The sequence below is a fragment of the Prionailurus bengalensis genome, chromosome B1 (assembly GCF_016509475.1).
Source record: "Prionailurus bengalensis isolate Pbe53 chromosome B1, Fcat_Pben_1.1_paternal_pri, whole genome shotgun sequence".
In the NCBI taxonomy this organism is placed as follows: domain Eukaryota; kingdom Metazoa; phylum Chordata; class Mammalia; order Carnivora; family Felidae; genus Prionailurus; species Prionailurus bengalensis.
In genome coordinates, this window is record NC_057344.1 from 86,107,986 (window position 1) to 86,123,747 (window position 15,762).

General features: G+C 37.3%; 1 protein-coding gene across 1 annotated transcript; it reads right to left on the reverse strand.

Annotated features, from left to right (window-relative positions):
• Positions 1–494: 494 nt before the first annotated feature.
• Positions 495–10,459, reverse strand: SCOC (short coiled-coil protein). The gene is given in 5 exon segments (XM_043603923.1): positions 495–2,097; positions 4,000–4,083; positions 4,406–4,477; positions 10,254–10,362; positions 10,364–10,459. Coding segments are annotated over 5 exon segments (489 nt in total). The 5' UTR covers positions 10,445–10,459; the 3' UTR covers positions 495–1,954.
• Positions 10,460–15,762: the final 5,303 nt, after the last annotated feature.

The following is a 15,762-nucleotide window of genomic DNA, read 5'->3' on the forward strand; positions in this document are numbered from 1 at the left end:
GCCTAACCTAAACATTACAACCACCTTTTCCCTGACAATCTTGGATCTTCCTCTGAATTCTTTGCTTTTATTTTAAAAATTCATGTACAGGGACACCTGGGTGGGCTCATTTGGTTAAGCATCCAACTTCGGCTCAGGTCATGATCTTGTGGTTTGAGTCTGAGCTCGCGTCTGGCTCTGTGCTGAGAGCTCAGAGCCTGGAGCCTGCTTCAGATTCTGTTGTCTCCCTCTCTCTCTGCCCCTCCGCTGCTCATGCTCTGTGTGTCTCTCTCTCAAATATAAATAAACATTAAAAAAATGTTTTTAAAAATAAAAATCAATGTATAATATCCTCTTAATATCCTCTAACATTTGTTTTAATAAAAATATTCCCCTAAACATAAAGTAACTGGTACTTAAATAAGATATGCTACTTATCCTGTAGCTTTGAACAACCCTGGATACACCACTACGTCATTATACACACCACAGTTACTATATTAACACACACACAATCTCTGAAACAGGTTTTTATTAAACAGTAAAGCAAAACTGGAACACAAGTTTAAATGTTTGTAAATTAGGTCACAAAAGGGATGCAAAATGTTTGCAGTATAACTATTATATTCATACAGCTGAAGTCATTCATCGAATCTTACACCAATACAAACGTTAAGATTATTCCATGATTAAAAGTAGCCCAAATCTAATAACCAAAACTATATTAGCGGATCTCTCTTCCTATTTAACATTTTAACATTACTTCTGATATTAATTTTCTTACCAAATGGAATCTACAAACTAAATTTCTTGAAACTGTCAAAGAGTGACTAAAACTCTGCAAACCAAGTAGTTAGGTTTACAGAAAATTCTGGGGAAGTAGTGAGATTAAAATACTGAGAAAATATCACTTAGTATACACGTAAAACTCCTCCATTTTGTTCATGATTCTGACACTAATACACCCTCAAGGGATTTTGCAAAAGTTGATCTGCTGGGTACCACAAAGAAACCTTGAGACTAAACTCTTTGTAACTGTTCTCTTCTAGGTGTGGTTGACCTAAGGGTTAGTCACATTTAATCTACTTTCATATTCATATATTCCCCAAAAGATATCGTCTGTGCCACAGATCACACGAATCTGGAGTGAAAACATTTGGAGCTGGTTACTACTGTTTGCCCAGTACCTTTCCCATCCCATTTCTGTTCTATTTCAAACATATAACCGGAGCTCATCTTTTCAGATACCAAGTGCATTAGCTGTGCAAAAGGAAGTTTTTAACAACAGACCTTCCCAATTTGATAACTCAGTTGCAAAGAAAAGTCTTCATATTTATGGCCTCTGTTTTCAATCAATTAAAGACAAACCAACAATCCTATCTTATTACTAACTATGACAAGCCCTAACTGAGAAAGCGTCTTATTTTGGTTAAGTTTCAACAATTCAAGCTCAGGTTACTCTCACAGATGATTAACTAGTAAAATTACTTTTACAAATGTGAAACCAATTTTTTCCTTAGGGGAAGGGAAATGGGAAGGAAGAAGCAAATGGAGAAGAGGCACAACATGGTAGACAGGGTACATAAAGCTGTGCGTTCAGTACATGATTTTGGTCACTTTTCACAACACGGTGGTTATTTTCTTGTATCTCTTAATATGCCTATAAGAAAAGACAGTGCTAAACCTATAAATCAAAGCAAATTTGATAAAACATTCATTTTCAAGTTTCATAAATATATGCATTTCTAATTATAAAGTCTCTACAATACATTAGCACATTTTCATAGACTAACATATTATACACAAGCTCATGGAAGTCTTCTGTTATGCTCTTAATTTTGCCTAGATCTGATATTATCTTCATAAATATTCAATTAAGCCACAAACAAAAGTACTATAACTTTTTGAACCTATCCAAGTTTTAAAGAAAAAAAGATCAGCAGCAATTCCATAAAACAGAAGGGATGTCAATCCCTTACTTTCTTTTGCTTTTTGTGTCAGTTGTTTGAAAAACACTAGAAGCTGACATGAGGTTTTCTATATATTGTCCAAGAACTTGGTTTTCTGATTTTAGCTTCAGATTTTCTTCCTTAACTGCATCTACTCTTGCGGAGAGGTCTATATTAAAAATAAAAAAGCCCATTATCAATAAAATAATGGCAATGACTCCATATCATAAAAGACTTAAGATTCATTCTTAAAATAGATAACATGATCTTTAAATTTTCTGTTTTTAAATTCAAGTAACTTTAGAATTCAGGTGAACAAAGTAAACTGAGTGCCGGTCAATAGCTAAAATTCTTAAAAAGTGATTTCACATTAGACTAAATGTTATTCTTGGTAAACAGCATTTATGTTGGGTGGTTATTTCTTTAAATGGTTATTTCTAAAAAATACAGACTCAGTTTTTTCACCAAAATGTGAATTTTGGTTCATGCCTTAACATAAAAACTAACATGTTTGCTAGAAACGCTTCAGAAAATGTGGCAGGCAAATACAACTTGCTTTATACACGGACTATAGAAAGTCAGTTTCCAAGCAATGAAATATTTTGCATTTTTACCTTAGTAAGAAATTCAAAAGACACAGTTCCTAATGATCAAATAAAACATCATCTCCATTCATTCACTTAACAACTAAGTATTGGGTGCCCTCTAAGAGTCAGGCACTGTTCTAGAGGCAACAGTAACAAAAGCCCTTGCCTTCCCAGAGCTTACATTCTAATATGCATGTGAACACATGTGCATTTAGGGGGTCCCAAGTAAAAGGAAAAAAAAGAAGGGTAAGAGTGGTAGGAAGCAAAAGGGAAGTTGCCCTTTGAAATTTTTTTTAATGTTTATTTATTTTTGAGAGAGACAGAGATAGAGCGTGAGCAGGGGAGGAGCAGAGAGAGAGGGAGACACAGAATCCGAAGCAGGCTCCAGGTTCTGAGCTGTCAGCCCAGAGCCTGACTCAGGGCCCGAACTCACAGACCGTGAGATCATGACCTGAGCTGAAATTGGATGCTCAACTGACTGAGCCACCCAGGAGCCCCTGAAGTTGCCCTTTTATATAGTACAGTCAGGGATAGCTATTTTGATAAAGGGAATTTGACCAGAGACCTAAAGGAAGGAAATGAGCCATACAGAACGCAAACACCTAAGGGAAAGATTCAAGACCCTAAGTAGAAGCATGCTGAAAGAACAGCAAGGAGGCCAGTGTCTGAGGCAGAATGTATGAGGCAGACAGTGTGACATGACTGACTCTGAAAGGTAAAAAGTAACAGGTTTCCAGAGAGTAACCTGGCTTTTATTAACTGTGAAATAGGAAGCCAGTGAAATGACACGATCTGCTCACCCTGCTGTTACAAAAGAAAAAAAAAAAAAAACCCACAACCTCTTAATTTCACTAAAAACCGAGATGTTTCAGGACACCCGGGTGGCTCGCTTGGTTGAACATCCAACTTTGGCTCAAGTCACAATCTCAGGGTTTGTGAGTTTGAGCCCCACATTGGGCATGCTGCTGTCAGTGCAGAGCCTGCTTCAGATCCCCTGTCCCCCTCTCTGGTTCTCCCCTGCTCACTCTCGCACTCCCTCTCAAAAATAAATAAACATTAAAAAAAACAAGATGTTTCACTGGTAGCATTAATTTTATGCAAGACATTTAGAAAATGAAAACAAACCTCAGATCAATTTACTTTTAATCTCTGAAGCTAAAACACTTTTTATTTTAATATAAGCTTTATTAAAGTGGACTTAGTAATAACACAATGCTTAAAAGGGGGCTCTCATGTAATAAACAGCATTACCTTAAACCCAGAGGGATGCATAAGAACACTATTTGACTTTCTCATTGAAGCACACCTCTTCTTTAAAATCACCAGCCAAAGATGCAGGCAGGAGGGGGAAAACATTATCGAAATGGACTTTGAAGTTTATACTTTCAAAAACTGGGGGCACGGTAACAAAATTTAGCAACATAAATGCTTACAATTTCAACTAAGTGGATGTTATTCAAGAAAACTACAAAATGGAGGCTCACCTTCAAGTGTGTGTTGAAGTTCCAACACTTGATTAATAAGTCGCGTTTTTTCCTCCAGTTCCACCTGATTTTCAGCATCAACTGCTGTAATACAAAGGTTTGCATTGACTATTAATTAACGTTAGGTACCATTTGTGTAGTGCAGCACTTAAAGTCATACAAAATGTTTCATCTTTGTTATCTTACTTGCCTTACACAAGAACCCTGTAAAGGAAAAAGTTATATGCCCACATGGCAGATATGTGTTGCCAACATCAATTCTTTCTAGAACTAGACAGTATATAAGTCAGTAAATTAGCCAAATCCAACCCCTCTAAATATTGCTTCTCTGTTCTTTCTGTTGCTGTATTAAGCCAAAAGCATCCACAAAACCAGGAACATACAAAAAGGAAAATAAAGAACATACCATCCATGTCAGCATTCATCATCTCGGGTAACAAACTTTTGGGCCTTGGATACAAAATCCTTGATGAATCGTCTGCAATAAGAAAAAGAAACCGACACATATAGCAATAACATACCATTGTACATTTATCAAAATTTTTTAAAGGAGATAATGATCAATAGTAGCAAAGTTATGGAAGAACAAATACAAAATATTAGACACAAATTTTAAATATGTATCTTCTTAGAAAGCAGTATGGTAATAAATTACACTCATAAAAACATTTAAATATTTTCTACTAAGCAATTTTGCTCTTGGAAATTTAGCCTAAGGAAAATTACAAAGAAGGAAAAATTATATACATAAAATCTTCACTTCGACCTTATTTACAACCCACCAAATTGGAAACAACATAAACTGTCCATTCAGTCTGTAATTACTGTAGTTTCTAATTGAGTGGGTACTAAAAATAATTAGGATGACTATAATAACATAGAAGAATGTTTATAAAATGGTGTATTCATTGATGTAAATCATGTAAAATATACATAAATACAAATAAAGAGAACAGCAAAATAAAAAAAGCTCTTCTATTAAGGATGATAGTAGGGATGAAAACATATGTGTTTAAAAATATTTTTCATCATTAAAGTATTATTTTATATATACTGTTTAAAACTTTTTATTGATAACGTTCAAGAGAAAAATACTAGTTATCTGAAACATTAATGTGGGATAAATGAAAATATCAACCTGTTACATCCTAGTTATAGTTAAAACAAAATTAGGATGTGAATAAGTAAAACGTTAACATTTTATTGTTCCTATAAAAGGTTTCAAAATATTAAAGCATAAAATTCTTATGAAATACGTTGTGCTCTATAGCTAACATTCATTTCATATTCGGTGTGTTCAAGAGTTATTAAATAAACCAGATTATTACTGGTCACCAATCTAACCTACTCACTGAAGCAATTTAGACCTGTCAATATTGTTACTCTTTCAACAAATTATTTATGGAGCACCTCTTATACCCAAAGCATTGTTATGCTTCCATATACTAAACAGTGGAACCCAGACCTACTGAACAAGGATGTCGACATTCTAGAACTAGAATCACATTAAAGAGTTTTCAGATACTGGCATGAATGTGAAGATAAAATGCTCAGTGTACGTACATATGAACTATCTCTGAAATAAGACATCACGTATTATTCTAAAAAAGAAAGACATTAAACATCCTACACATAGCATTATTAAAGAATTAACTAGCTACAAATGATGTAAAATTGATTTCATGCTTAATAAATCTACTCCCAAGTCTTCTGACATCTTTCTACTTCTCTAGAATTAGTTACTCTCCCCTTCATATGTTATTCACATGGTTTTAATTCTCAGGTTCTGTGTACTTCAGAGAAAGTTGACACATATATTTGTGATATATGTACGTGTTATATACATATTACATGTGCATTATATATATACATACATACGTAGTATATGTACATATGTAATATATATATAAAATATCTCTGAAGTGCAAGGAACCTGAGAATACATATGTAATTAATTAAATATATATTAATAATATATACACATAATATGTTAATATGTAATATGTATCGGTACATCTACATAAATCCAAGTAGACTAATTACTAAAACTCTTCTTAAAAATTATTTATTTATTTTAAAGTTTCATTTATTTTGAGAGACAGTGTGCATGCATGTGTGAGTGGGGGAGGGGCAGAGAGAGAGAGAGAGAGGGAATATCTCAGGCCCTGCCCCATCAGCATGGAGCCAGATGCAGGGCTCAAACTCAGAAACCAGGAGATCATGACCTGAGCGGAAATCAAGAGTTCCACACTCAGCTGACTGAGCCACCCAGGCGCCCCCAAAAATTCTTTATTCAACTTACTATAATATGCGAAGCCCACACTTCAAAAATTATCCCTCTCCATTCAATCACCAACATATCTCTTTACAACTGAAGAGGAAGAGTGTTAACAGTGAAAACTTTATTTGACACTTGCAATTCTCCTACCATTTCAACCACTGACCTGGCTAACACAGGTCTGGGAGGGATGACATAGGCCACAGCCAAAAGCAAAAGTGATCTTGAGAGTACTCAGCCAACAATAGCCTGCAGCTTGGCTATTTCCCCTGCTAAGTAATATACAAAAAGTACTTCAAATCTCTAATATTTGCTTTTAAAAATACAGCTAAAACAAAATTTTCATGACAAATGAGAAGCGTTGTAAGATACATAAGCCAAGCAACAGATAATCATACAATCAATACAAATGACTTTGATATCAGATTTCGTATAGGGATATGGTATATTTTTCTTGCTTATGTTTCAATCTAACACGAAAAGTAAAAAATCTACAAAAGCAAACTGTTCCAAACTGATCAATGTAATCATGAAGCCAGTTTCTGAAATTTTGGCCACATGTAAACCAAACAATAGAAAATCTTAGTATGGTTTATCAACAGTTTGACTTCATCTGAAAAAATGAAGGAAAAAAAGGCAGAAAAATGGGGTGGAGGGGGATTAGAGGAAAAATGAAGCTTAGAAACACACACTGAAGACTGGGGTGTCAATGCCACAGAAGCCAGGCAGGCACAAGGACAGTGCTATGGGATCGACAACACAACCTGAGAGAACACCATTCATATCATAGTCCATGTAAGACTGCACTTGAGTCTTGCACGGTGCAAAATCTGCCCTACTGTATGTGGCAGCCTTGTACAAAAGGGTATTCATGATTCTTTAATAAAAGAGACAGGAGTATTGCCAGCTGCCTCTGCACAACAACAAAAAAGACAAATAACAATTTTCTCTTATTATGATATGATTAAATAGCCTGGCCTCAAAATGCTTTCTTGCATATATTCAAGTTCTTTCAGTAAATTTAGAGTAACAAACTGATTTATTTTATATATAAGATCAGAAGGTTCATTGAGCTCTTTGTATCAAAGCAATTTAGCCACAGATTTTTTCTTTCAAAATAAGATCAATCTTCAAACTTCATGATGTCTACATTAGCACATTAGACTGAGTTTTTCAACTATAAAATGTTTTTTAATCTATAGTTGCTATCATATCAATCCATTTCATGTGAAATGCACTTTTTAGAGTTCACTGTCAATTCTTCTGTTCCTATACATAAATGCAAATCTGATGTGAAAAGAAAATCCGGACCAAAGTATCTCAAGTGTGAGGACACTGAAATGAATGTGGGGTGCTAAGGCTGATCTGTTTTTCCTAAGGCTGCCTTAGTTCCAAAATGATTACGGTTCTGAGATTTGTCAACTCTGACTCAAGCCTAGATTGGATCTCAGAAGTGTTTCTCAAAAATTGCAGTAAATTTTCCAAGGGATGCAAGTGCTGATGCATAGGGGCACTTGTACCCCAATGTTTATAGCAGCACGCTCAACGATAGCCAAATTATGGAAAGAGACTAAATGTCCATCAACTGATGAATGGATAAAGAAATTGTGGTTTATATGCACAATGGAATACTACCTGGCAATGAGAAAGAATGAAATATGGCCTTTTGTAGCAACGTGGATGGAACTGGAGAGTGTTATGCTAAGTGAAATAAGTCATACAGAGAAAGACAGATACCATATGGTTTCACTCTTATGTGGATCCTGAGAAACTTAACAGAAGACCATGTGGGATAGGAAGGAAAAAAAAAAGTTAGAGAGGGAGAGAGCCAAAACATAAGAGACTCTTAAAAACTGAGAATAAACTGAGGGTTGATGGGGGGTGGGAGGGAGGAGAGGGTGGGTGATGGGCATTGAGGAGGGCACCTTACGGGATGAGTACTGGGTGTTGTATGGAAACCAATCTGACAATAAATTTCATATTAAAACCAAAACAAAACAAAACAAATTGCAGTAAATTTTGATGCCTATCTTCATCTAGCCTTGGTCAGTGGAAGAGAACCTAGAACTATTTTGATAATTTAAGTCCTGGATGTAAAAGGTATGGAGAGAACAAGGGTCAGGAAGTGTGACAAACATTAGGACGGACCTATCTTCCATGCCCACACACTTGTGACCAAAGACTACTGTTTTACCAAAGTAGACCTCTACCTTCTTTTATAGTACCCTGAATAGTACCACTGTTAAGAGGCAGTGTAGCACAGTGATTAAGAACATAAATTTTTATTACCTGTATTTAAATCCTAGCTCTGCTATTTATAAGCTCTGGAACCTCGAGCAAGGTTATACCTCAGCCTCAGTTTCCTCATCTGTAAAATGAGGATAAGAGTATATACCTCATAGTTTTGTTGTCAAGAATTTAATGAGTTCATACATATAACGTGCTTGCAATGGTACCTTGTACAAAGAAGGTATTGAATAATATTAGCTGTTATCTTCTCTCCCTTTTGACTCTAATTCAGGCCACAAAAAGAAATTTTGGAAAAATCATCTGGTCTAGCTGCCTCATTTCACCAATAAACAAACCAAGGCCAAAAGTAATAATGGCTTACCCAACATCACAAAATCACAGAAGTAGTTACTGCCAGAGCCAGGAGTACCCAGGCTAGTTTACCATTCCAGGTATGCTCACATCTGAGACCTAACATTTTGAGAGTTAAGACTGACATGCAACCAACTTTTCTGCATCTAAAACTGACTGTGCGTTAATCAACTAAATGCTTTACATATATTATTAGTTCGTATTCATCAAATCAACAGGGCATCGTAATTTATGTTTGTGGATGCTATATCTCAGAAAGGCTATGTATCTGCCTTAGACTTCACAGCCAATGTTTGTACCAAGAATTTGAAGGCAGGTCTAACTATAAAGTTCCTGCTTTTCCACTATATAATGGCAAAAAAACTTTAATAACAGCCCTAATCTCAGTTTTCCAGATATTTTGCAATCTTTGATGTTAAATCCCTTTGATATTTTACTAAGCAACTGAAGATAAATTTCATTCCCTTCAAGCTGTATCAACTTTCAACATGAGTTTATCTGTTCAGGCTCCTTCAAGTTCTGAATTGTTCTGGTTAGATAAATGCAGTTTGAGATTCTACAAGATTAAGGAATTGATTTGATTGGTCCAATGAGGACAGGAACGGAAGCTAGAGTCCCAGAGAATGACTAGCTACCGTGAATTTAATCAATTGAGTACGGCAACAATATATAGGCACAGCTTTGGATCTTCAGGTACAGACTTACGGTGTTGGCAGCACAGCATTTTAACATTGTTACGTCATAATAGCGGTCTCGCTATATTGTGTAACAAAAGTCCTGCCTTTCAGAAATGTATCTTCTCTCTCCTTTTCAATCCTAACTCCCCAAAACTTGCTCAGCAGGACCCTAAATCCCAAGTAGAAACTAACCCGGGAGCTGCTTTCAGCCCCTGGAAAGCCGTCGCCAAGCCCTTATTTATCGCTCACTCGCCACCCTCCCCGCCTTGGCATCCTCTCCCCACAACCTGCAGGCTCTCGGCAGAGCACCCACGGACTAGTCCAGGCGTGCCAGGTGCCATTCCACCCAAACGCCCCTCCGCCGTCCCAATCAGGGCGGGAGGCTGGACAACGGCCTTCGACTCAGAAGAGACGGTGAGAAGGCGGCAGAACGTCCGCCTCAGAGATGAAAGCAGCCCCTCCCCAAAGGAACCTCTAGGCTCAATAATGAGAAGATGAAACGGAGGTTGCGCAGGGGCTCTGCAAACAGCCAGGCCTCCTCCGCCCACCAAATGCCCAGGCCCGAGGCCGCTCTTCCCGGGCCCCTGGTGCGCCGGATCGCGTCCAGTCTACCCCGCCCTCCAGTCCCTTGGCTGTACCGTGGCCGCAAACTCCAATAGCTCGAGGCCAGGCCCTCCGCCGCCCAAGACTGTCCTCACCTGCCTTTGGAGGCGCTGGGAGTGGGAGGGATAGGGAGGACGCCTCAGGCCCCAACACTTTCACCAACCGGTACCGGCAGCTCCGCCCTCTGCGCCCACAGAGCGTGCGCGGAAACGGGAGTCCCGCCCTGTCCCGCCCCGTCCTGCCCCGTCTCCCACCAATCCCCACTCAAGAAGGCACGCCTGCGCATTAGCTGTACGACGCCCCAATCGTCCTTTGTCGAAGCCCAGGGATCCACCTTTTGCCATAACAAAAGGACGTTGGCATCCAATCAGGATTGAGGCTGATGTGGGCGGGTCCAGGAAAAACAACAGCCAATGGCAGTACAGAGGCGAAGTTAGGCGTGAGAAAGCTAGTCCCAGGAAAGCAGCCCTTCAGTCTCAGCAGGAGCCTGAAAATTGGGGTCAGAAATACAGTGTGGAAAATTCTGACAGCTGTCAGGAAGGAGGTTGGTAAAACCAAATGCCGGGGGAGAGAGAAATCATTCAGAGTTAAGAAAAGGGTATTTGTGGGCGTGAAAGATAGATAAAGCCAGTATAATACTGTAGTACCTCAATTCAAAAAGCAAACTTTTCCATATTTTTAAATTTCCCAAATACCCCTAGTGGATTGTTCCTCTCCGCCTCCTTTCCAAACGATTATTAAATCCATAGTGCACCTGACCATTTAATAATATTTTAGAATTGAGAAAATACTTTAACAGTACTTTGATATATAGAACTTTCGCTCACCTTCTCTCATTTTGATTCTCACAGCAACCCACAGAAAGAAACTGAAGCTTAAGAATAAATAAATGTCTTGCTCAAGGTCATACATTCAGTGTGAAATGCTGTGGCCAGGCTTTGGGATGTAATGTAATCTGGCTTGATAGCATTCATTGATATCTAGCACTTGACACAAAGCAGCATCCTGCTTGTGTTTAATATTTGTTGAGTACAGGGTAGTAATACCATATTGTTTTGGCTCTGGCACATTCTCCTGAGTTGTAGAGGTGAGCCTATGTCTGCCTGTTTCTTGATTTTTCACTTAGGGTTCAGTTTGCTGACATACCGCCTTAATCCTTTTAAGAATATATGTATATATATATATATATATATATATATATATATATATATGTGTGTGTGTGTGTGTGTGTGTGTATATATACATATATGTGTGTGTATATATGTATATATATGTATATACATATATATGTGTATATATATCTAAAAATCTTCCATTCAGTATTTGAGAACTGTATATTTGGCTGGAACTATGTGACATAATTTGAGAAAATATACTAGAATGCAACACAGGAGCTAAATAAATGGAAAATAAGAAAGATCCAGTGTATATCCAGTAGGAGTGTCAAAAAGAGAAATTACAGACAATGGGTGTGAGCAGTATTCAAAGAATAATAACTAAGAATTTTTCAGGACTGTGGCATATTTGAATGCTCAGAATCAAGAAGCACTTAATTCTTGAACAGATTTAAAATAAAGAATTTCATACCTGGACACATCCTGATGAAACTGCAGAACACCAAGACTAAGAAGTATTAAAAGAAACTTTGTTGTTGTTAGAGCATAAAATATACATGATGTTTATAGTATAAAATACAAATAACAAAAAAAGTACCATCTTCTTATTTTATTTTTGATTTGTTTTAGAGAAAGAGAGCATGGTACACGAGCAGGGGGAGAGGGGTAGAGGGAGAGAGAGAGAATCCCAAGCAGGCTCTACACTCAGCATGGAGCCCCGTCAGACTCCAGCCCCCAATCCTAGAGTTCATGGCCTGACCTGAAATCAAGAGTCAGATGCTCAACTGGCTGAGCTACCCAGGCGCCCCTCATCTTAACTATTTGAAATTGTACAGTTCAATAGTGTTAATTATATTCACATTGCCATGCAACCAGTCTCCAGAACACTTTTCATCTTGCAAAGCTGAAACTTTATACCCATTAAAAAGCAACTCCTCATTTATCTCTCCCTCCAGCACCTGGCAACTGCCATTCTTTCTGTCTCTATGAATATGACTACTGTAGGTACTTCATGTATGTGGAATCTCTTTCAGTATTTATTTTTTTGTGACTGACTTTTCACTAATCATAACATCCTCAAGGGTCATCCATATTGTGGCATGTGTCAGAATTTCCTTCCTTTTGAAAACAGAATAACATTACATTTATGTATAGAGCACATTTTGTTTTTCTATACATCTGTCAATGGATACTTGGGTTGCTTCCAACTTTGAGCTATTGTGAATGCTACTATGACAATGATGTGTGCAAATATCTCTTTGAGACCCTGCCTTCAATTCTTTTGGGTGTATATCCAGAAGTAGAATTACTGGATCATATGCTAATTCTATTTTATAAGCAACATTTTTAAATGTGGTAATGAGGGGCACCTTGGTTAGTTAGGCATCCGACTTTGGCTCAGGTCATGATCTCACGGCTCTTGAGTTTGAGCCCCATGTCAGGCTCTGTGCTGACAGTTCAGAGCCTGGAGCCTGCTCTGGATTCTGTGTCTCCCTCTCTCTCTCTGACCCTCCCCTGCTCATGCTCTGTCTCTCAAAAATGAGTAAATGTTAAAAAAAAATTTAAAAAGAATATGAAAAATCCTAATAGTGCTATAAACTAGCACTGAAGCAAAAACTGGTAGGATTGAAATAAGAAACCAACCCACAGTGCAGCTGAAGAGTTCATCACTCCCCTCTCTGTAATTTGTAAAATAAATACACATATACAGAAAATTAGGGGCGCCTGGGTGGTTCAGTTGGTTAAGCATCCAACTTGGGCTCAGGTCATGATCTCACAGTTTGTGAGTTCGAGCCCCGTGTAGGGCTCTGTGCTGACAGCTCAGAGCCTGGAGCCTGCTTCAGATTCTGTGTCTTCCTCTCTCTCTGCCCCTCCCCTGCTCACATACTCCCTCTCTCTCTCAAAAATAAATAAAACATTAAAATTTTTTCAATTATATAAAAAAAGAAAATTAGTAAGGAACTCAAGTCCCAAGCTTGGCTTGCACATTAGAATCACCTGGGAATCTCTTAAGAATTCTAAAGAACAGGCTACACCCCCTACTTCTTAAGTCACAATCTCAAGGGTTCAGATACAGGCATTGATATTTTGGGAAGATACAAAGGTGATTTCAACAGAGTGCGGGAAAATTTGGGAACTATTGTTATAGAAGACCTTAAAAAGCCTATCAACCAATTTCACCTAGTTGGCACTTATAAAAAATTCCACTAGAACATAACTTCTTTTCAAATGTACATGGAGTATTCAAGAAAATGGATCATATTCTCTATCATGAAACAAACCTCAACACATTTAAAATGATTGAAATTAAAAAAATAAGTAAGATCATTGAAATCATATAAAATATTTTCTCTTCTGACAAAAGAACTAAACTAGAAATCAATAACAAAGATATTTGTGAAAAATTTAGAAATTAAGTAAGTATATAAATTCTACACAAACTCTTCCAGACAATAAAATAAGAAAGAACACTTTCCAATTCATTGTATAAGAACAGTGTTACCCTGATTCCAAAACTAGACAAAAACATTAAAAGACATAAAACTGAACATAGACACAAAAGTCCTTTGCAAGTTTTTAGGAGGTCGAATCCAACAATTGCTCCTAGACAGAGGGTCTGAACAGTTGTTATTCCTGACCCCAGAACTTTCACTTTTCTCACAGATTATGGTCTAAAGCTGATCCTAAAATTCATATGGAAAAACAAAAGATACAGAATAACAATGTTGTAATAGAACCATAAAGTTAGAGGACTTATACTACCTTATTTCAAGTCTTATTATAAAGTTAAAGCAATAAAATAAATGGAGTATTGTTATAGACACACAGGCAAATGAAATAGAATAGAATCTAGGAATAAACCCACACATAATATGGTCAATTGATTTTCACAATGGTACCTTTCATGAGAAAGGATACATTTTTTTCCATAAATGGTGCTAGAACAACTGAATATCAGTTGAAGGGAAAAAAATGAACCTCGATCCCTACCTTATAGCATACAGAGAACTGTTAATTCTGAATGGATCATAAATTACAACATAAAAGCTTAAACTGTAAATCTTCTAGAAGAGGTCAAAGAAAAAAGTCTTCATCCCTTTGGTGTTGGCAGAATTTTTTGTGAAAGGCCACACACACACACATAAAAGAACAAAATGATTAATTTAATGTTATAAATATTAATAATTTTTGCTCTTCTTTTTAATGTTTATTTTTGAAGAAGAGAGAGACAGAGCATGAGTGGGGGAGGGGCAGAGAGAGACAGGGAGACACAGAATCTGCAAAGCAGGCTCCAGGCTCTGAGCTGTCAGTACAGAGCCCATGTGGGGCTCGAACTCACCAACTGTGAGATCATGACCTGAGCCCAATTTGGATGCTTAACCAACCTATCCACCCAGGTGACCCTGCTCTTTGAAAGACACCATTTTGAAAATGAAGACAATGTATAGACTGGGAAAAAAATCATAATACGTGATCTAACAAAGGACTTGAACTCAGAATTTCTAAGAACTCTTTCAATCAATAATGGAAAGACATCCCAGTAAAATAATGGAATAAAGCTTGTCAGCAATAGAAAGTAACAAACTACCAATATGGATGAATCTGAAGTGTATTATGCTGAGTGAAAACAGCCAGATAGAAAATGTGCAAACTGTATGATTTTATTAATATAAAGCTCTAGAGCAGACAAAACTTATTTATTATAATAGTTGGATTAGTGGTTGCCTGGGGTTGAGGACAGATAAGAGTTGACCACAGAGGGGCCTGAGAGAACTTTCTGTTGTAGTGGAAATGTTCTATATATTTTTATTGGAGTGGTGGTTACATGTGTATATGACTGTCAAAAGTCATCTTCTGTAACTTAAATTGTTTGTATTTGATTATATATTATTTTTTCCCACTGAAATTGATTTTAAAAATTTATTTATTTATTTATTTTTGAGAGAGAGAGACAGAGACAGAGCATGAGTCGGGGGAGAGGTCAAAGTCGGATGCTTAACTGACTAAGCCACCCAGGTGCCCCTGCAACTGATTTTTTTTTAATGTTTATTTCTTTTGCAAGAGAAAGAGAGAGAGTGGGGGCAGGGCAGAGAGCGAGAGCGAGAGAATCCCAAGCAGGCTCCTTGCCACCAGTGCAGAGCCCAGCATGGGCCTCAATCCCATGAACCGTGAGATCAGGACCTGAGCCAAGATCAAGAGTCGGACGCTCAACCAACTGAGCCACCCAGGAGCCCTGAGAGTGATTTTTTTTTTTTTAAATGAGAAGACTATCCAGGATTTCTTTAGGGTTTGAAGTATGCTAGATATGCTACATGTGTTATTTTACTCAGTTCTCAAACAATCCAATGATGTAGGTATTATCCATCCCATTTTGGAGATGAACTTAAGGCTTAAATTGTCCAATATCATACAGCTAGTGATAGCTGAATTCAAACTTCTCTTTTTATCTGTAAAGTAAGTATCATAAAACCAACTTTATTGAACTATT